The following is a 21,462-nucleotide window of genomic DNA, read 5'->3' on the forward strand; positions in this document are numbered from 1 at the left end:
CAACTGCATCAACACAAAGCCAGGAATAGTTAAAAAAAAAAAAAAAAAAAAAAGAGTCAATGATAAAGTATTCTGTTTTTTCCTTCACCTTTTCAATCACTTCAGTAAAAATGTAGGTAGAATCACAAAGAAATTTATGGGCCACAATTTTTTTATGTAATTGGCTGATGGACTTTATAGCTAAAAAAAAAAAAAAAAAAAAACCTGCCATATTAACACAAAATAGCACATAACTGACTAAATATTATGTTTTTGGTATTTATAGAAAAGTTGAGAGAATTAGGGTGACAGAAATATCAACACATATTATTTTATATATAAAGTTTCTAAAAAAGAAATCAAATTCCACTTGTATTCTATTCCTTTAAAAGCTATTACAGGAATTTGTAAAACTAAAGTAAATATGAAGAATGCTACTATAAATGATATCATATAGAGTAAAAGGATCCAATGACAGTAATATCTCCAATTCCCAACATAGGTAAAAGCCACAGGAGTCACATACCAAAATTTCAGTATTTCACTCACCATTTGATAATATACAAAGTGACCTGGATAGAGAATACAACAAAGACAGTTGAGGCTTGAGGGATAACACAGTCCTTTTCTTCTCCTGTTGCAATGAGAAAGACATGGAATATGTGGCTTTGTCCCTACCAAGAAAATAAACAGCAGTAGGGGAAGCTCCTTGTTATTGCTGGAGGTAGGAAAAAATAGATATTTTGTATCTACATATATGTAAAGCACTTAGCAAACGTTAAAAGTGTTATCTAAATTCTATTTTTATTATTATCTTGTGGTACTATAATCAGAAAATTAACCAACAATAAACAAACTTTTATTAAATACTTATAACACTATGCTAGGAGCTAGAGAGACAGAAACAAAATGTATATGGTTCTAAATTTTTGCACCCCAAAAGCAGTATATTAGGAGACATATCCAAAATTATGGAGAAAGAGGCAGAGATTCTCCTGCGTTTTCCCCAAAATTACTCCAAAAAATTTTGATAGTGCCTGAAAACAAATTCTGAAGTGGCAGAATCCACAAAGGAATGGGGTGAAACAATTATATAGTCCAAAACAATCTAGAATGTCAGCAAGAAAGGTGTGTTGTAACAGGGTGAGATTGTAATGCAGTCCAGTACAGGCTACACGCCAGCAAACCAGCAACAGAACTTTGGGGGCTACTGAATCAGTGGATTCAGTGAATCAGTAACAGCAATGGCAGTTCCTGGACCTCTCAGCCCAGAGGTAGTAAGGAGGGCAGACAACTAATTAAAAGGAGATTACACAATCCTGTCCTGGGTTCTTTTTATAGGCCCTAGGGGCAGGACTCTCTACGCATTGGCCAAACTTGGATCTGGGTCATAGTCCTGACAGTAGAGTTTGTGGCCACAGGGGAGTTGGGATCCTGGTCACAGTTTCAAGGTGGAAAAAAGCCTCAGAGACCAGAGTACAGGAGAGAAGAGTACTAAAAACACCTCTCATTAGAACATACCTCCTTGGAAGAACTGAAAACTTGTAAGTCCTCAGAAATATCTCTGAAAGTAACTGACCAAAAAAATCCTGAAATTTGGGACAGTGCCCCTTTTACTCCAGAATCAGAGCCCCACTTTAGTCAAGAAATAAGCTTGAAAAATTAGCAAATAGCAGAAAAATATCCTGACTATAGAAAGTTACTATGGTGAGAGGGAAACTTGAAACAAATTCATAAGAAGAAAAAATCAAAACTACTAAATCCAAAGTAAAACATGAATTGGTCTCAGGCTATGGAAGAACTCAAAAAGGATTTTAAAAATCAAATAAGAGAGGAGAAAATAGGAAGAGAGATGACAGTGCTGCAAGGAAATAATGAAAAAAAAAGTCAATAGTTTGGTAAAGGAGGCACACACACACACAAATACAAGAAAAAATACTAATGAAAATAACACCTTAAAAAACAGAATAGGTCAAATGATCCAATGAAAAGGAAGAATTCCTTAAAAAGTAGAATTGGCCAAATGGGAGGTGCAAAAGTTCATAGAAGAAAATAATTCCTTAAAAATTGCAATGGGGCAAGTGGAAGCTAATGACTTTATGAAACATCAAGAAACCACAAAATCAAAAGAATAAAAAAAAATAGAAAACATGCATTATCTCATTGGAAAAACAAGTGACATGGAAAATAAATCCAGGAGAGAAAATTTAAGAATTGATGGACTAACTAAAAACCACAATTTAAAAAAAAAAAAAAAAAAACCTAGACCTCATCTTTCAAGAAATTATAAAAGAAAACTATCCCATTATACTAGAACTCAAGGGCAAAAAAAAGAAATTGAAAATTTCTGTTGATCATCTTCTGAAAGAGATTTCCAAATGAAAATTCCTAAGAATATTATAACCAAATTTCAGAATTCCCAGGTTAAGGAAAAAATATTGCAAGCACTAGAAAGAAATGATCCAAATATCATGAAGCCTCAATCAGGATAAAATAAAATTTAACAATTTCTACATTAAAGTATTGAGGGGCTTGAAATAGGGTATTCTAGAGGGCAAAAGAATTAGAATTACAATCATGAAAATCTACCCACCAAAACTGAGTATAATCTTTCAGAGATAAATATGAACAATTTTCAAATGAAGAAATTGAAACTATTGCTAGTCATATGAAAAGGTGTTCCAAATCACTATTGATCAAAGAAATGCAAATTAAGACAACTCTGAGATACTACAACACACCACTCAGATTGGCTAAGAAGACAGGAAAAGACAAGGACAAAGGTTGGAGGGGATATGAGAAAACTGGGACACTGATACATTGTTGGTGGAATTGTAATCTGATCCAGCCATTCTGGAGCTAATTTTTCAAGCTTATTTCTTGACTAAAGTGGGGCTCTGATTCTGGAGTAAAAGGGGCATTGTCCCAAATTTCAGGTTTTGGTCAGTTGAACTGACCTCTGAACTCTGAAAGTTCAGAGATAATTCTGAGGATTTACAATAATTTGGAATTATGTTCAAAAAGTTATCAAACTGTGTATACCCTTTGACCCCGCAGTGCTTCTACTGGGATTATGTCCTAAAGAGATCTTAAAGGAGGGAAAGGGACCCACATGTGCAAAAATGTTTGTGGCAGCCCTATTTGTAATGGCAAGAAACTGCAAATTGAATGGATGCCCATCAATTGCAAAATGGGTGAATAAATTATAGTATATAAAAGCTATGGAATACTACTGTTCTATAAGAAATGACCAATGATGATTTTAGAGAGTCCTGGAGAGATTTACATTTACTGATGCTAAGTGAAATGAGCAGAACCAGGAGATCATTGTACACGGCAACAAGACTATATGATGATCAATTCTGATGAACATGGTTCTCTTCAACAATGAGATGATTCAATCCAGTGCCATTTGTTCAGTGATGATCAGAGCCATCTACACCCAGAGAGAGGAGTGTGGAAGCTGAATGTGGATCACAACATAGCATTCTCACTCTTTCTGTTGTTTGCTTACATTTTATTTTGCTTCACTTTTTCTCTTATGTGGTACAATAATTATATAAATATGTATGCATATGTTGGATTTAACATATATTTATACTATATTTAACATATATTAGACTACTTGCCATCCAGGGGCAGCCATGGAGAAAGTGGAGGAAAATTGGAACACAGGGTTTTGCAAGGGCTAATGTTGAAGAATTGTCCATGTGTATGTTTTGAAAAATAAAAAGCTTTAATTAAAAAAAAAAAAAAAGACCAAAGTTGAATAGAAAATTTCCATTTCAAATACAAGACTCAAGAAAAGCATAAAAAGTAAAAACAAAAAAGAGTAATCACAAGGGATTCAACAAGGTTAAACAGTTTATATTCCTATGTGGGAAAATACTTACAATATCTAAAAAAAAAAAAAAAAAAAAAAAAAACTTATAGCAGAAGCCATATACATAGAAAGAAGGCGCGAATTTTATGGGATAATTATCTAAAAAAATAAAATTAAGGGGTGAGAAAGAGGAATGGACTGGGAGAAGGGTAAAGGGAGAGGTAGAATAGGGTAAAACATTTAACATAAAGAGAGTCTCAAAAGAGCTTTTATAGTATAGAGGAAGATAGAAGAAAGGGGACAGCACATTAACTCATCATTAACTCTAATCAAAATTGGCTTAAAGGGGGAATAACATAAACACTTGGTTGAATATAGAAATCTATCTTATCCTACAGGAACATAGGAGGGAAAGGGGATCAGAGAAGGGGGCAAAGGCTAAAAGAAAGGAAGGCAGATTGAGAGAAATAAAAGTTAGAAGCAAATCACTTTTGAGAATGGAGAGGGTAAAAGGAGAAAGAGAAGAATAAACAAGGGAAAAATAAGATGAAGGAAAATATATAGTAATAACTATGAAACAAAATTGTCAGTCTGACAAAGATCTCATTTCTCAAGTATACAGAGAACTAAATTAAATGTATGGAAATAAGAGCCATTCCTCAGTTGATAAATGTTCAAAGGATATGAATAGTCATTTTTTAGACAAAGTAATCAAAGCTATCAATAATCAGAGAAAGGCAAATTAAAACAACTGAGTTACCATGCCACACCTATTAGCTTGGCTAATATGACAGAAAAAGAAAATTACAAATGTTGGAGGGGATGTGGGAAAATTGACACACTAATACACTCCTGGTGAAGTTATATACTGATTCAAAAAATTGTGCATACCCTTTGATGAAATAATACCACTAATAACTCTATATCCCAAAAGATAAAAAAAAGAAAAAGGACTTCTATGCACAAACATATTTGTAGCAGCTCCAGTTCTTTTAGTGGTTGTAAAAGAATTGAAAACAAGTTATGATGATGAAATACTACTGTGCTATGAGAAGCAATGAGCTAGTTGCTCTTGGAAAAACCTGGAAAGACTTAAATGAACTGATCCAAAGTTTGTTTTTAAAACTTTGAGTTGCAGGTTCTTTCCTTTCTTTCCCACCCCCAACCCCAACATATGAAGTTATGCAAAACATTTCCATAAAAGTCATATTGGGAAAGAAAAGTATAAATCTCCCTTCTACCCACCCTTCCAAAAAAACCCTCAAGAAAAAAATTTTAAAAAAAAGGAGTATGCTTCAATTTGTATTCAATTCTTTCTCTGAATATGGATGACATAAAAAAAATTTTAATGAATATCAAAAATTGTTTTTACATGTAATTGGAAAAAATAAAATATTAAAATTTCTAAATGTTAAAAATTATCTTTACATAGAAGCTGGGAAAATTGTTTTTAAAGCAGCATGTTAGGCAAAATGTCTGTCTTTGGTCCAAGATTTATTTCCCCAATTTGTTTGTGGTATACTCTTAAAGAGTTAGTATAATGTGGTAAAAACAATATTCATTCTCAAGTCAGAAGACCTAGCCCTGGGATTCTATTCCATTTTTGCTCACTACCTGTGTGACTTTAAGCAAGCCAAAACCTTATTGGGGTTTTTTTTCCCCCGAATTTTACACTCTAAACCAATTCAACATCCTCTATCACCTCATCTTCCTTTGTTTCAGCCTCTACTAAGAAAAAAAAAGAAAGACTTATCAGTGCCAACACCTCAACTTGTATCTTTGGTGGCATTCATTCTCTTCTCTAAGAGTTGTCCTCTAATCATTCATTCAACTCCTCCTAATTTTTAATCTCACTAAAAAACTTTCACTGAGAAGTTCTTAGTAGCTCATAAACATGGCCAGATCTCCTCTATTCTAAAAAAAACCAAAAAGGGAAAAAAAAACTTTCCTTGGTCCTATTATTTCCTTATATTATCAGCCCATCTTTCTCCTTCCTTTCACAATCAAAACCCTAAAAAAAGCTGTATAAATTCCTTGCCCCTATTTCCTCATCTCTCACTTATCAGCTTCATGAAATCTAACTTCTGACCTCACTACTTAATGGAACCTTTCTCTAAGGTTGCCTATAACCTTCTAATTACAAAATCCAATGGCCTTTTTCTCAGACCTTGATCATTCTTATAGGGCCTATCCAGTGAGTCTTAACTAAATTTGGAATAAACACAGCAGATGTTCCCAGAAGCCTTGGGGCCCTGAAAGCTCTGGGTTAGCTGAGGTCTGGCCCACATCCTCCATCTTCACTCCACACCATTCCTAGAGTCCCTGCAGCTATCTGACCACATACATCCAGGCCTTGGTCTTTCCTCTAGGGTTTTCCCAAGAGGCTCCATGCTGGCCAGGTGACTTCTCAAGCTCTCTACAATTTCTAAAGGCTCTCACTGGGTCACAGACATTTCCTGCAGCTTCCTCCTTACTACACAAGATTTCCCCATATTATACCTTCATCTGTATGACCCAAGGTCTGAGAACCTGACATATTTGGTTCTCTATGTGTATGCTTAAGTAGGTGGCAAAGAATGTAAGGTTAAGTACAAGGAACATTATCCCTTTGTCTTTGTATATTAGTGCCTGGCACATGGGTGTTTAATAAATGCTTGCTAAAGGAATTGTGCCTGTTTAAAAAAAAAAAAAAAAAAAAAAAAAAAAAAGTAGTCCATAGGTTCCTAAGGAGATGAGTAATAGAATAAAGGTGATCAATGCCAAATGGGGAAAGAGAATGTGAAGAATGATGTGAGTCTGAACCAGTAATTTTTATCAGTGTAGATTTCAACACAGCAATTTCCTTTAACAACTTCAAATATACTGACACTATTTTACAATATCCAATCTTAAAGAATGATTTAGTATAGAGTGATATGCCCACAGTGACACAGGCAGTCTGTATACAGCAGCAGCTCATTTGAAACTTCCTCAGGAGGCAACAAGCTGTACTGCCTAATTGATAGCCATAAAAACATGCACTTTTTAAAAAATATTTAATTTAATTTAAAACTTCAATTCAATTTTCCGGATTTTTAGGAATTTAATTCAACAAACATTTATTACTAAAAAGGAAGCTAAAACCATGACAACACATGTTTCCTTCCTGAATTTCCAATGGCTCTGAGAAATTTTAGTTCTGGGAATACATTTTTCCCAGAATATTACCAATTTCTGAACATTTATCACAATATGCCTCAATATCTATTATAATTAATTTACAAAAACAGTCCAGAAGGATGAAACATACTTCAGTTTTCCCTTTCTCTCTCCCTTTATGAAATGACACAGATAAATTTGGCTTTGTTTTAAGATTATTTTCTCATGTTCCACAGCTTCAAAGCATTGCAGCTTAGCAACAATATCATAGAGCTCTGGAAACTGAAAAATATAAAATGCTATAATTAGTATTTCCTTTTTCTATGATAAAGAAGGAAGTATCTTCAATTATACCTAATCATATACTATCCTTATAAAAGTAGGAAAGGATCTTTAAACTATAACCCAAAATAATTTGATAAGAAAAGTAAAAATAAGACACTAAAATAACCAGCATTATATAAAAGACATTCAATTAGTATGCACAAAATGAGAAAAATAAAACAAAGCACAAGATTATGCCTATTTATATCAATGTTATTGACAGTAAATCATATTTCAATAAAGATTAAGCATCTTTTTTTTTTCCCACAAAAAAAAAAAACCAAAAAACAAATAATACCCTTGTAAAAGTACACAAAAATAAAAAAACTTTGGGCTAAAGCTAAGTACAGTATAGAAAGTAACAGTCAAAAGGGGAAAATTTTACAAAAGCTTATGAAATATAAAACCAAAACTATAAACAAAAGCTTGTACTATAGTTATTTTTATATAAAATACTATAATCCCTACCCATGCTCAAAAACTTTATATCGGTTTGACTACAGAAATTTCTACTAGTGACTACAATTGAAACTCATTTCAGACAAATGTGTTCCAAAATTTTGTGATTTTGTAAACTATGTTTAAAATGCACTGGGAAAGCTCCCTAGTGAAAGCAATCTTACAACAGATTCTTTTATAAAACAACTATTTTATTAAGCAAACAATGGCAATTAATCTAATTTATAAATTAGGATTTACATATACAACAAAAAGTCTACATTAAAAGAGAAGATTACTGATTTTTTTTTTAGTAAAAATTATTTAGTAAAATATATGAATATTCCTTCTTTATTAAATAAACAATGATCCTTTACTGGCTAAGGACCTTAGAAAACCTTAGGATCAACAATACAACAAACAAATCAGAATTTTATCAACTAATATTTTGTTTTCCCCAAATTACATATAAAAACAAATTTTAACTTTTTTTTAAAAGGCTTGTATCAGTTCATGAAAGTTTTTTTCAGGTTTTCTGAGCATCTAGCACATCATTTCTCATAATACAATAGAATTTATTCACAATTGTTGTGTCCTGCTCTCTAGAGTCCCCAAGTTGGGGTAACAAAACATACTCTGCTTTCTAGAAGCCTCACACCAGGGTGATTAAAATATTGAGTTATGCTTTCTAGAACCCCCAAGTTGCAGTGATACAACATACCATGCTTTCTAGAGCTCCCATGCTGGGGTGATTCAAATATTCCATCTTAGTGGAGAAGTGATAAGGCAAGACTCCGGAGGATGGTGGGAAAATGGAGTCTATTTATCCCAAGGACATTCCCTTTTTTATATCCTTATACCCTTATCTAACAAAAACACTGAGTAGGCGCCCAGTATATACTGCGCACGTGGGACCACATAAACAACTTGCTACTGTACATAGTTTGCCACCTGGCATCACTTAGACCTGGTATCACTCTGCTTCAATCACAACACAGATTGCCACCACCCCCTGACTTCTCAGGAAGGCTGAGAGCCCTTAGGGGGAGATGGGGAGCTGAACCAGACATTGTCAGCTGGTTCCCTCCGGCCTGAAGGGTCTTACACCTCACCCAGAGTTTCCCCACTGTCTGTGACCCTCAATAACAATCATCTACAACAATTTGTATTGTTGTCCAATTGTCCAAATAATGGACATCCCTTCAATATAGAATTCTTAGCCACCACAAAAAAGCTATGCTAAAAGGTTTTGTACAAATAAATTCTTTTACTTAAAAAAAAAAAAAATTCTCATTGGGATATAGACCTAGTAGTGGTATTCCTAGACTAAAGAGTCTGCATAGCTTTGTAACCCTTTTGGCATAGTTCCAAATTACTCTTCAGAACATCTAGATCCCTCATAAATCTAACAGTGCATTTAGTGTCTCAGTTTTCCTCTCTATCAAACATTTATCATTTTCTATTTAACAAATCAAATTCCTATAACAATTTAAAGTTTATGAAATTATTTTCACATAATAACCCTATGTAGTAGGTAGTAAAAGAATCATTTCTGTTTTACAAATGGGGAATGGAAGCTCAAAGACTAAGTGATTAATCCAAAGTGAAAAAAACAGAACTCTAATGTAGACTTTCTAACTACAAATCTGTTATTTTAGTCAATAAATATTTATTAAACAATTGTTAAAAGTCAGTCACTGTGCTAAGCACAGAGGGTACAAAGAAAGGCATAAATTCCTGATCTCAAGGAACTACACTATAATAGGGAAAGACAACACATAAAAAAGAGGAAGGTGAGAAGAATGGTACTAGCTCAAATGCATAATGAAAGCAAGGAAGGAAATCATCCAAGGGGGTCTGGATTTCAGAGCTGATTTCAGATTGTAGAAAAATTATTTTCTGGAGATCATGAAATTCAGGAGGTCAGCTGGGTAAAAAACTATGAGATGAAATCCCTAATTGCTCTCCTCAGAGGGTCAGAGATGTTCCAACCTGAGCGAGGGAAGTACCTCAGAGTAATGAAATATTAAAGGAATGTGAGTTTAAGAGGTGATTTTGGGGCAGCTAGGTGGCACAGTAGATAGAGCACCAGCCCTGAAATCAGGAGTTCCTGAGTTCAAATTTTATCTCAGGCACTTAACAGTTCCTAGCTGTATGATCCTGGGCAAGTCATTTAACCCTAATTGCCTCAGCCAAAAAGAGAGGGGGGAGGGAGGGGTGACTTCATCTTTTTTTGTTTATTTTATTCTAAATTTAAGAAATAAAGCAAGCATTTCTATAACACAGAAAATAATTTCCTCTTCCTCTTAAAGATACAATAATATTATCATGTACATTTCTCTTTTTTTTCTTTTTTTTCCCCTCTCTCCAGAGCTGATTTCTTCTTACAGAATTATGAATTTCTGGAGACCATGAAATCTAGGAGATCAGCCAAATAGGAAATGATGATTCCACAATATAATGATTACTGTCATAACAGTAGCAGAAATGTAAAAAATATAGGTGATAGAGCTGAATTTGTAATGATTATAAAATATATCCTGTAAGCTTATTTTTTAAGTTTATCTCACTTTATCTCCAATCCCATATCTTTCCTATTTCATTCTAATGCTTCTCTTCACAATTAGATAATTACTTCTGATCTCTGTTTCTCTGCTCTTCCAACTCATCTCTTGTAAAGTTTACCTCTATCCCTACAAGGGAAGTAAAAAGCTTAGACTTTTTACAATTCATGGTGAATCCTCTGGGCTCAGAGCATTCTGTCAATTAACTACTTGATTTTGCTAAAAAAAATAACAATGCACCTTTTAATTCACATCTTTCATAACTATAAAACAATCTCATCAGGTAAACACTTCAATTCCACTGCAAGCTAATTTTGTGTCACTATCAATTCTGAAGGAAAAAGGAGACAATATTTGCCATAAGTTGACAGGAAACTATGAAGATAAAATGACCCACGTGCAAAGTGAGGGAAGGGCAAAGTCCATTTGTCTGAAGATGATCCAGAAGAAAACTCAACTGCTGCCATTGCCAAGTGGTTAAATCAGCATTTCCTTTCCCCTATTCTGTGGTATTAATTTATCACAACAGCTCACCAATTCATCATATGCAAATACCAAACACAGTACATAAAAAACTCTGTACTGGGGCAAACTTGAACTTTTTCAACTTTTTTAATTTCCTTAATTTTATGCTTTCTGACAACAATTTGATAAAACAGAAGATATATGAGTATATTCCCCCGACTCATTATAATAGCGTTCAAAGAAACTTCTGAGCCGTAGACTGCATCCTTTTCTAACATAGCTTAGTTGTGTTGTTCATAAAATAGTAAAAATAAATACTTATTAAAAGTTAATAGATGATTAAATGACATGATGGAGCCCATTTTCCTGTATTACTCATAAATGCAATTTAACAACAAGGATTCAAGTTTTCATCTAGCTTTAAACTTCATGTAAAAATACCATAACTATGAGATAGTTTAAATGGTTATGCCATATATGTAATCTTGTCATATAGCTTACATTTCATGAATTATTGTTTATCTATGAGGAAAACTGCAATTAGTGTGTTTGACCTAAAAAGAATCCTCAGTAAGAAGAGACCTCTAAGATCATCTATTCCAGCCCTAGCTGAAGATTTATATCCCCAACAAATATTTTGGTCTCGGCCTCACTTGGGCCACTAGTCTCCTGGTAGCTTACCATTCAAAAGTGGAGCAAAATGAGACACTCATAAGTCATTTAACAGTTAACAAAAGGAGATTTATGTAGATGTATCAGGAGAAAGAAATTCAAAAATGATAGGCATTGATTGAGCAAAGCTTCCGGGTCTGAATTAACCATTATGACTTTTCATTTACATATGTGATACCTCTTCTTCTTGGCTGCTTGTTTTTTTGTTTGCCTGCTTGCTTGCTTGCTTGCTTGCAATTTTTTAGCCAATCAAGAAGTGATGTCAACAGCTAGAGCTTTTAGTCCTTTGAGGCAATCAAATCTCAATACCTTTTAAGGAAAAAATAATCTATCTTTTATGGGGAGAGAGATAGAAGATGCTGATCCCACTGCAAATGGTTACGCAGCCTCCTTTTTAAGTCCTCTAGTAAAGGGGAATTATAATTTGCAAAACTATTCCAATATGCTTTTGCCTGGCTCTCAAAGAGCACCAGAAATAGAGGGAAAGGAAGGATGTTTCAATAGAAATGTGTCAGTAAGTCAGTCATTAAGAATAAAGTACCATTGGGAGTATCACTGATGCTGCCTATCTAGAATGAGGAGAGGGGGAGAGGAAGAAGGGAGGAAGAGAGGAAGGAAGAAAGGAAAGGAGGGAGGGAGGAGGGAGGGAGGGAGAAAAGGAGGGAGGGAAGGTGTGTGTTTCCTAATTCGAAACTTGGATAAGTTTTTTTCCTATTTTTCATAGACTACATATTAATCACTATATTGGAAACTGCAAAGACTGAAATACAATGGTGAGTAAAGCCTTTGCAAACACAAAAGAGCATATAATCTAAATTGCTTTTTAAAATTATGTTAATATGATTCATCACATATAATTCCAATATAAACTATAGTGTCTCAATAATTATTAAGTATTTTATTATTTATAAAAGTACTTGATAATACTGATACCATGCTGGAAGATAATGGGTTTTATTCCACACTGCATTAACTCAGAATATTATGACTGATACTCATGCTTGCTTTAAGAAAAGACTACTAATTATATCACAGCATCTGTTGATTCTGAGAGAAACTATAATCATGATCTAGCAAATTTCTGACAGAAGAAATTAAATTAAAGAAAAAAATACACAAAAACTTTAGAGTAATTTTGATTGGTTTTTAATAATTATATTCTCACATTTTTAGAATATAAGATTAAAATATGATAACTGAGCAAAAATAACAGCTGATTCTCAGATTTTTGCAGTTATCTTTAGCATCTACTGTGAAAACAACATTCAAGCATTACTCATTTTTAAAAGGCAATTTCAAAAACAACATATTCCCAAAAAGTACCAAAAAAATCACTAGTTTAAATAAGTATATAAGTAAAATGCAGAATGTCCAAAATAACTAGAATCAGGCACAAAGTGAAACTCCATTCAATAATGAAAATGAATAATTATTAATAAATGAGGAATCATTTTTTAATGTTGATTCCTTAGATCAATGGTGTCAAATTCAAATAGAATCTTGAGCACTAAACTGTATATTAGGACTTAGAAAACTACATGTTAACATCTAAGGTATTCTATTTTAACTTATTTTGTTAAATATTTTTCAATTACATTCTAATCTGCATCAGTAACTCTCAGGAATGTTGTAGGCTTCAATTTGTAGACCCCAAGTGTGACACCTCTGCCTTAAAAAGCAAAATAAAATCTGTAAAAGGTTATCAATAATTAATCTACCTAATAACAATAACAAACCCCTAAAAATATAACCTTCATTCATGCCATGAGTAAGGACAAAAGCAAAGTAGGGAAATAGCAGGCATGGAGATGTGCATACAATAGGGCATTTTGTAAATGAGAGACTATAATAGCTATGAAAACCTTTCAGGAACCCTGAAATCCAAATGAAATGGGACTCTTGTCAATAATAGTGAGTGCTATAGTACACTGATAAGGGCACAAAACTATTCCAAAGCATCAAATGGGATAGAGCACAGGATTCCAAGCGAATCCTAAAAAACTGTTATGATAATCATCTTGAAAGAAAGGACAGAAGAACAAGGGACACGATTTCATGTTTTGACAGCACAAAGACAAACCAAAACAAATCAGAAATACCACATTACCAGATAAGTTTCAATGAGGATGGCGGTGACCAAATAGGACCCCTCCAAATACAGACCAATTTCAGTTTATATGCTTTATGCAAAGCATTTGCAATCTGCATCACAAATACACGTACACATACACACACACACACACAACATGCATATATGTGTGTGTATATAGGTGTGTGTATGTGCATGTATATATATATATATATAAACACCACAAAAATAATATATTGTCTGAGCAAAAAGAACGTCAACAAGTCCCAACAAGTTCCAATGTGTCAACTTCTTATTGAAACAGTAATTACTAAACAAGACGTCCTATAATGTCTTACATTTACACACTTTTAATGATCTTCAAAATTGTTGACTTGGTTCCACATTCATAGCTTGCAAATATATCTAACAGATCCAACAACTGTGATAACCATAAAGTATTTGATGCCTGTATAGAAAACTATTATCTATTTAAACATGCCTCCAACACAAGAAGATCAAGAACAACTGACATAAAATCATGGCTTTTTTTTTTTTTCCAGGAAAGCAGCATAGAACCATTATCATTGTATCTAACCTTAAATCCATTACAATTTCTCCAAAATATAAATAAGGCTTCCAAGTTTAAAAGAGAGTAAAAAAAATTTTTAAACTACATATTTGACATAAACCGACAATATCATGTAGTTCTCCACTAAAAAGAATATTAAATAGCCTCTTCATAGTGAAATCTTTCTTCAATTATGACAAAATACCATTTGAGCCCATTAAATATACAATTTTAAATATATGCCAAGGGAAAATGGAAACTTAAGGCTATAGCCTTACGCTTATAGCTTTGTAGGTCAGACTGAACTAACAGATGAAGTAATATTTTTAAATACACTGGTCTTCTTCAGGCAAGTTGTAGCTAAATGTATTAAGAAACTTAAAGGCATCCTGAAATAAAAGCTTGATAGGAAGAGTACATTTAAATCAATTAACCCATATATGACCAGTGAAAATATACATTTCTAGAACTAAAAATGAATCATAATAGATTCATTAGCCTTTTAGCAAAAATCCACATATAATATTAGCAAAATACATAGCCCATCATCAGAGTAAACTATAGAAAAGTCAGCACTTCAACACTAAAAAAAGAGAGAGAGAGAGAGAGAGAGAGAGAAAACACTGAGACAGTTTCACAATATATGAAAAACAAATCAAAAGCCCATAGGAATATTTTTGGCACATGTAGACATAATTTTGCTAAGCAATAGTGCCAAGATGTCACATACAGATGGAATCTATGAAAAAGCTAAGGTACAACAACAGAATCAAATGGCCTTTTATAGGCAACCATATGAACTTAGCCAATGCTATGAAAACAGTCACAGAGAACAAATGGCTTGGATTTTTTTGTGGAAAGGAGTAGTTTATAATGGCAATTCAGGACAAAGTCAAAGCCATATCTTTAAGCTTGCTGCACTTAGTAATCAATCCAGATCATTAAAGACATTGGAAAAAATTATGTAACACGTTACTGGAAATGACAAATTTTAGCACATGCCAAATAGCTGTGAAGACTTAACTTGGTGGTTAGAATAATTCATCAGAAACTTGCTGTCTGTCTTAAACCAAAATTCAAATTCCCACACCAAAAGTATAGGCTCTAAATATCCTTGAAAACTCAAGCAATACACTAAAATGGCAGTGGAACATTATCACAGACTGAATTATTGCCTGTAATATCCCAGATATAACACTGATCCATAAAAATTTTTTTTAAATTTTAAAAGACATCTCCACATCAAATACTCATAATTCTCAAATACATGAACAAAAAGCTTTCAAAACAGAGACCTCACAGAGAAAATAAAAATGCACATGGTAATATGAGAAATATGTCATATACACTCCCTTTTCTCTTACTGGAGTATTACAGATGCTTTCAGGGAGTATATGGAAGTCAACCTTACAACCTGAAACTTTTGTTCAACTACCAAAAAAGCAATTATTTTATCTACCTGTACAATGTAAATATTAAATATAAAACATTAAATATTTAAAGAATTGCTTTAATGAACTTAATATTCACTTATTAAAGGTATAATAGTGGGACAGTATAGTGATCTATTCTAAGAATTTCAATCTGATCTCATGTAGATGAGAACTTTCATTTAATAATATTAAAGTTTTTTATATTTACATAGCTCTTTAAATTTACGAAATGATATGAACTAATCTGTGCCTCACAACTACTCAATGATCAGGTAAGACCTACAAGTGTTATCATGTAAGAGCAGTAGTATTTTCATAATACTGCTGAAATCCCCAGATAAAGGTTAATGGTACATTCTTCTAATTCTCCATTCTCACAACTACTTTGAATTTAAATAACAAAGAACTCGGTCTAATTAGGATTTGGATAGTTAAAGCTGTATTACAAAATATCAACATCATGCTATTTTATCAATCTGAAGGCTTGGCAACTTGAATCTTATCAGATCACAAATACATTACAGAACCACAAGATTTGGAAGTAGAAGAAATCTGAGAAATCAACTAATTTAACTCTCACATTTTACAAAGGCAAAAACCAAGGATTTAGAAAAGTTAAGCAATTTGTCCAAGATTACAAATGTAAGTAACAAAATCTGAAATGAAGTCTCTTCCTGAATGATTCCTTTCACTAAATCACACATCTCCCTCCATCTATCACCTGAAAGGCAAACTTGATAACCAACTTATTAATTTTTAATACAAATTACCAGAAAAGGATAAGAAACTAAACAGCCAATGAAATTACTAGATATGCTTAGACTTAATGGAAGGAAAGGACTTACCAAGTTCATTGAGACTTTGAGCAGCTTTTGTTATCTCTCTACTTCCTCCCTGCAGCTGGCCTTGGAGTCTTTTACTGAGATACAAGATGCGTATTATTCTCCGAAGCAAATCACAGGCTACCTGCACAAATATCAGGATATTAGATGTGTACATTCAATTCACAAAGTTTTCTCATCAAAGCCACAAATATATGCATCTTTTAAAAGTCCTTCAAAATATTTAGGATCAATTTCTCCATTTCTAACATTGTTTTTAATTAACCAGTAATATTACTTCAGAAACCTGAAGAATCTTTTAAAGCTTCCACATTTAAATATTTTGTAAAGCACTATACAAGCCTTAAGAGGCCATATAAATACTAGTTGTTATTATGATTAACTAGCACAAAGAAATAAAATAATTTGCATAATGAACTCCAATTTATACTTGAAAAATATAACCTCCCTGAGATTAACATTTTAAAATCTATGTGTTCCCAACTCCTACTACAATGTTTTATACACTCAATTTAATTCAATAAACATTTATTACACACCTGCTTTATGCCAGGCACTGTGCTCTCTGCACTGGGTAGTAGGTACTACTAGGTAGGCATATAGTAGGTACTAAGTATTTGCTAAATTAAATTGAATCTATTCATAATGATTAGGAAGCAAAGTAAGACATAATTTAAAATTTTGAGTAACATGAATTAATATATTTTATAACTATCACTATTTTTCATATAAATACGATGTAACGAAATATAACTAAAACTATGCTGAATATAACAGATGATCATTTCCTTGCAAAGGCTCAGAGAGCACTTGATTAACTGTAGACCCTAATTATAATCAATATGAACATTCATCATCAATATCATAAGGTTGTTTTGAGGAAATTTCTCTATAAATTTCAAAGCCCAGTATCAACATGATTAAAATGGACATTACAACTGACATATTAGTGATCCTAGAACATAAAGTAACACAATTCTTTTTAAATAAATTTTTTAATCAATTTTTCTCTCATGGAAGTTGAAGATTATCTGTACCCCTCCCTCCAAATCACATAATACACAGTGATTGTTTCAAACCTTTTCTTTATTCTTCAAATACATTTTTTTATCAGATGATTGTTTCGTTCTTTATGGAGAAGACTTAGATTACCTAACATAAACTTCTCCTCCACATTTCAAAATTTCTTTGTCCTTACTCAGTCTCTCATCATTCCCACTAGGATGAGGCAGAACTCCTTGCTAAGAAAAACTCAATTTGTGATTTTTATACCATCCCAGGTTGGCATCCTTGCTCTAAACCATGTCCTCTCACTATCTCCTATCCTGAATCTCTACTTCTACCTGCTTTTTCCTCTGCCTATAGACTTGTTCAGGTTTCCCCATTATAAAATTAACTTCACTTTATATTTAAACCCACTACATCTTATCTCTCTCTTTCTCTTTACTCCCAAAATTCTAGAAAAAGAACCTATACCTAGTGCCTCCACCTTTGTACAACATACAGAGGTACATTCTCAGTGTTGTGCAGCACACTTTCTATTTCTTACCACTTCACAGAAATTTTTCTTCAGAGTTAACAATACTATTTTAACTACCAAGAACAATGACTTCTTTTTAGTCTTCATTTAATCTTTCTGCAGTATCTGAAATGAAATGCCATTCTTTTTAACTATTTGTTCAGCTGGCTTCAAAGATACTGGTTCTCTTGGTTCTCCTACCTGTCAAATTTTCTATGAGCTAATTCATCCTCCTTCTAATCCACTAAGTGTGGACATCCCCAATATTCTGTCCTCATCTCCCTTCACTTATCTCTTCTTTGGTGATCTTATCAACTAACATTCAATTAATCTCTATCTACAACAACTCTAAAATATAAATATCTATCCTTGATCTCTCTCTCTTCAGTCTCCAACTCTTCAACTGTTGGCCAAGTTATCTCCTCCAGGATGTCCAGTTGGCAATCATTCCCCAAGTGAAAAATAGTAAAAACAGACAGTTTCAAAGGAAAAAATTCAAAGTATCTATAGCCAAATGAGAGGAAAATGTTCCAAATCACTAATAATTAGAGAAGTACAAATCAATTTTAGGGTTTGGCCTCACCTTCATCAACTTAGCAAGGGGGGGAAGGGAAAGATAAGAAAAATAATAAAGAGGGAAAAAAACAAATTAATGTATTGCTGGTGGAATTCTGAATTGGTTCAGAAATTCTGTAAAATAATTTTGTAACTATGACCAAAAAAATTACTAAACTATGGATACCCTTTTACTCAGTGATATTACTATTAGGCCTATGTTACAAAGAAACAAAAGAAAGAGGGAAAGGATTTACAGATATTTCGAATATTTTACAAAGTGGCAAAGAACTGGAAGCTAAAGGGATGCTCACCAGTTTGTGAATGGTTGAATGAATGTAAAGGAATATTATTGACCCATGAGAAATGGTAAAAGGCATGGCTTCAGAAAAATGTGGAAGGGCTTATATGAATTGATATAGGACACAGAACAATTTATATAACAACTTAACATTACAGAGAAAAAAACTTTATAAGATTTAAGAACTCTAATCAACGAAATGATCAATCACAATTTCAAAAGAACTGATAGTGAAGCAACCTACTCATTTCCTGGAAGATTGCCACAATCCTTTTTAATTCTAATGTTTTCCCTCTTTTAATTACTTCCTATTTATAGGACTATATATTAAATTTTATAGGACTACATATTAAGTTTTATTTCATTTCCTCATTTTTATTCTGTGTTTTTTTGTTTTGTTTTGTTTTGTTTTTGCTGAGGCAATTGGGGTTAAGTTACTTGCCCAGGGTCACACAGCTAGGAAGTAAGTGTTAAGTGTCTGAGGCCAGAATTGAACTCAGGTCCTCCTGACTTCAGGGCTGGTGCTCTATCCACTGCACTACCTAGCTGCCCTTATTCTATATTTTTTTCAGTGTTTTGTGCACATAACAATTTGTTGGATTTTTCTTTCTTACTTCTCCTCCTACCTTTTTATTTAAATTTCCATTTCAATCAATGGATTTGTGTTATCCTCCATTTATTTATTTTGTATCAATTTTTATCCTGACTCTATTCAATGCTTTCTGCCTCTGGTTTGTTTTGTTTACACTATTCTGACGCTAGTGTGGTCCCAAATGCTTTTATATGATCCATGTTCTCATTTACCTGTCCTATACCAAGTTCTTTAACTTAAATTATTGATTTCTATTTCTTTGTGTTTCTTCTCCTCTTTTCATGCTTCTTCCCCTTCCCAACTAAGTATGAAATTCAAAATCATACTTCATCATTCCTACCTTCTTATTTTAAATAATATTCTTTTGCTATATCTTTTTCCATAAAGAAAAATTTCTTTGCTTTGTTCTAACATCTCTTTCCATAGAGTTTACAATGAATTCTATTTTTTAAATTCATGGCTTTTGCCTTTATTTGTCCTTCTTTATTCTTTCTGAGTCACTCATTAGGATAGAGATTTCTAAGGTGTCAAATCCAATCTCTCTCTCTTTTTCTCTCACTCACTCATTTCTATGTCATTGCATGGATAGATCTTATCCTAGGCTCTTTTTCTGCTGTGCCTCTTTAAAATCTAATTCAATAAAGAATTTGCACTGTTTGTTGCAATGGATATACAGCTCTGAGATATATATTACTCAACTCAATATAAATTACCTTATTCTCGTACTGCTATTTACTAAGAATAAATGAAAGATGATAAGAATTTTGAACAATAAGGAGTGGAAAATTTTAAAAGACAACTTACCTGCAGCCTTGCCAATTGTGCTGTGCGTGCTACTATTTTGTTGTATGGATCAACAATTTTAGCTTTAATCCTGTTAAAAAATAATAAAATTTTTAAAAAGCAGAGTAAAAAAAAATGTTACATTTCTATTTCCCTATACTCTTGTACAAGAACATACCTGTCAACAGCTCCCTGAAGGGCCCCAATTCTTGTCTGCATCATTTGAAGAACACCTGGAAAATAGTTAACAGTTCACATTTACCTTACAAAGTAGAAAATAGGTCCTAAAAGAAATAAGACTAAAGATAAAAATTTTATTAAAACTTCTGAGAAAAATTCAATAAACCTGACAAAGTCAATCATCTTTTATTTGAAGATCCATAGGAAGAAAGCAGTGAGATAGTGTAGAAGATAAAGAGTTCTGGGCTTAAAATCAAAAAGATTGGAGTTCAAATCCAGTTTCAGATGCTTAACTGTATGACCCTAGGCAAGTCACTTAACCTTGCTTGCTTCTATTTCCTCTGTAAAATCTATAAAATGAGCTGGAGAAGAAATAGGAAGACATTCCAGTATCTGCCAAGAAAACTCTAAAACAGGGTCAGAACTGAAAAAAATGACTGAACTACAACAACAAGAAAACACACTACCTCTTGAGGCCACCCATTCCACTTCTGCATAGTTCTAATCGCTAGGATATTTTTGCTGAGATCTAAGTCTATCTATCAGGTTCCCCCTGAATCTTCTTCAAACTAAACTTTCTGAGGTCCTTCAACCAATCCTGATATGATATGGATTCAAGGCCTTTCATGTGATCCTAGTTGCCCTGGATTAAATAACTTAAGAAATAATAATAGTTCAAGTCAATTTGTGGGTTTTTCCTTCTTATTTTACTGTTTCATTTGTCTACCAATGGGCTGTCTTAGATTACTCTATGCTTAATTAATCTCTTAATTTTTTTAATCAGTCAACCAGGCAAGGAACATTTATGGCGCACTTATTAAGTACCAGGCACTATGCTGGGAAGACAAAGAAAATGTAAACATTTTGATACATATTCTCATGAGTGTGACACTGTGAAAACTACACTAAGTCATAAAAACTAAGGAAAAAAAAAAAAGGAAAAAGTCATTCAAAAAATATTTGGTGCAGCCATATCAGAAGAACCAAGCAAATAAAACATGCACATGGCTCAGATTATGACATACAATCAAATAGAATATCCAGTGAGTTAATTTTCCAGAATATACTTCTTAGGCAGGTGGTATTAACTGGGTCCAGAACTTAATGAGAGAAAGAGATTAGGCTATATTGCATTTCAGAAATTGATGAGACCAAGCTGCTCTCTGCCACAAAAAAAAAATAAAAATAAAAAAATAAAAAAAATATTCCTCCAAT

At 33.0% G+C, this 21,462-nt stretch overlaps 1 protein-coding gene across 1 annotated transcript in view; it reads right to left on the minus strand.

The window, feature by feature from the left end:
- The window catches only part of COG5 (component of oligomeric golgi complex 5), a 328,255-nt gene that overhangs the window by 281,775 nt on the left and 25,018 nt on the right, over positions 1-21,462 (minus strand). The window contains exons 4-6 of the mRNA XM_031938757.1: positions 20,246-20,300; positions 20,089-20,158; positions 16,321-16,441 (exon numbers count right to left, since the gene is read on the minus strand). Coding sequence (XP_031794617.1) covers positions 16,321-16,441; positions 20,089-20,158; positions 20,246-20,300 — 246 coding nt within the window. The remainder of the gene's footprint in view (positions 1-16,320; positions 16,442-20,088; positions 20,159-20,245; positions 20,301-21,462) is intronic.

Source organism: Sarcophilus harrisii, chromosome 5, assembly GCF_902635505.1.
Source record: "Sarcophilus harrisii chromosome 5, mSarHar1.11, whole genome shotgun sequence".
Classification (NCBI taxonomy): Eukaryota; Metazoa; Chordata; class Mammalia; order Dasyuromorphia; family Dasyuridae; genus Sarcophilus; species Sarcophilus harrisii.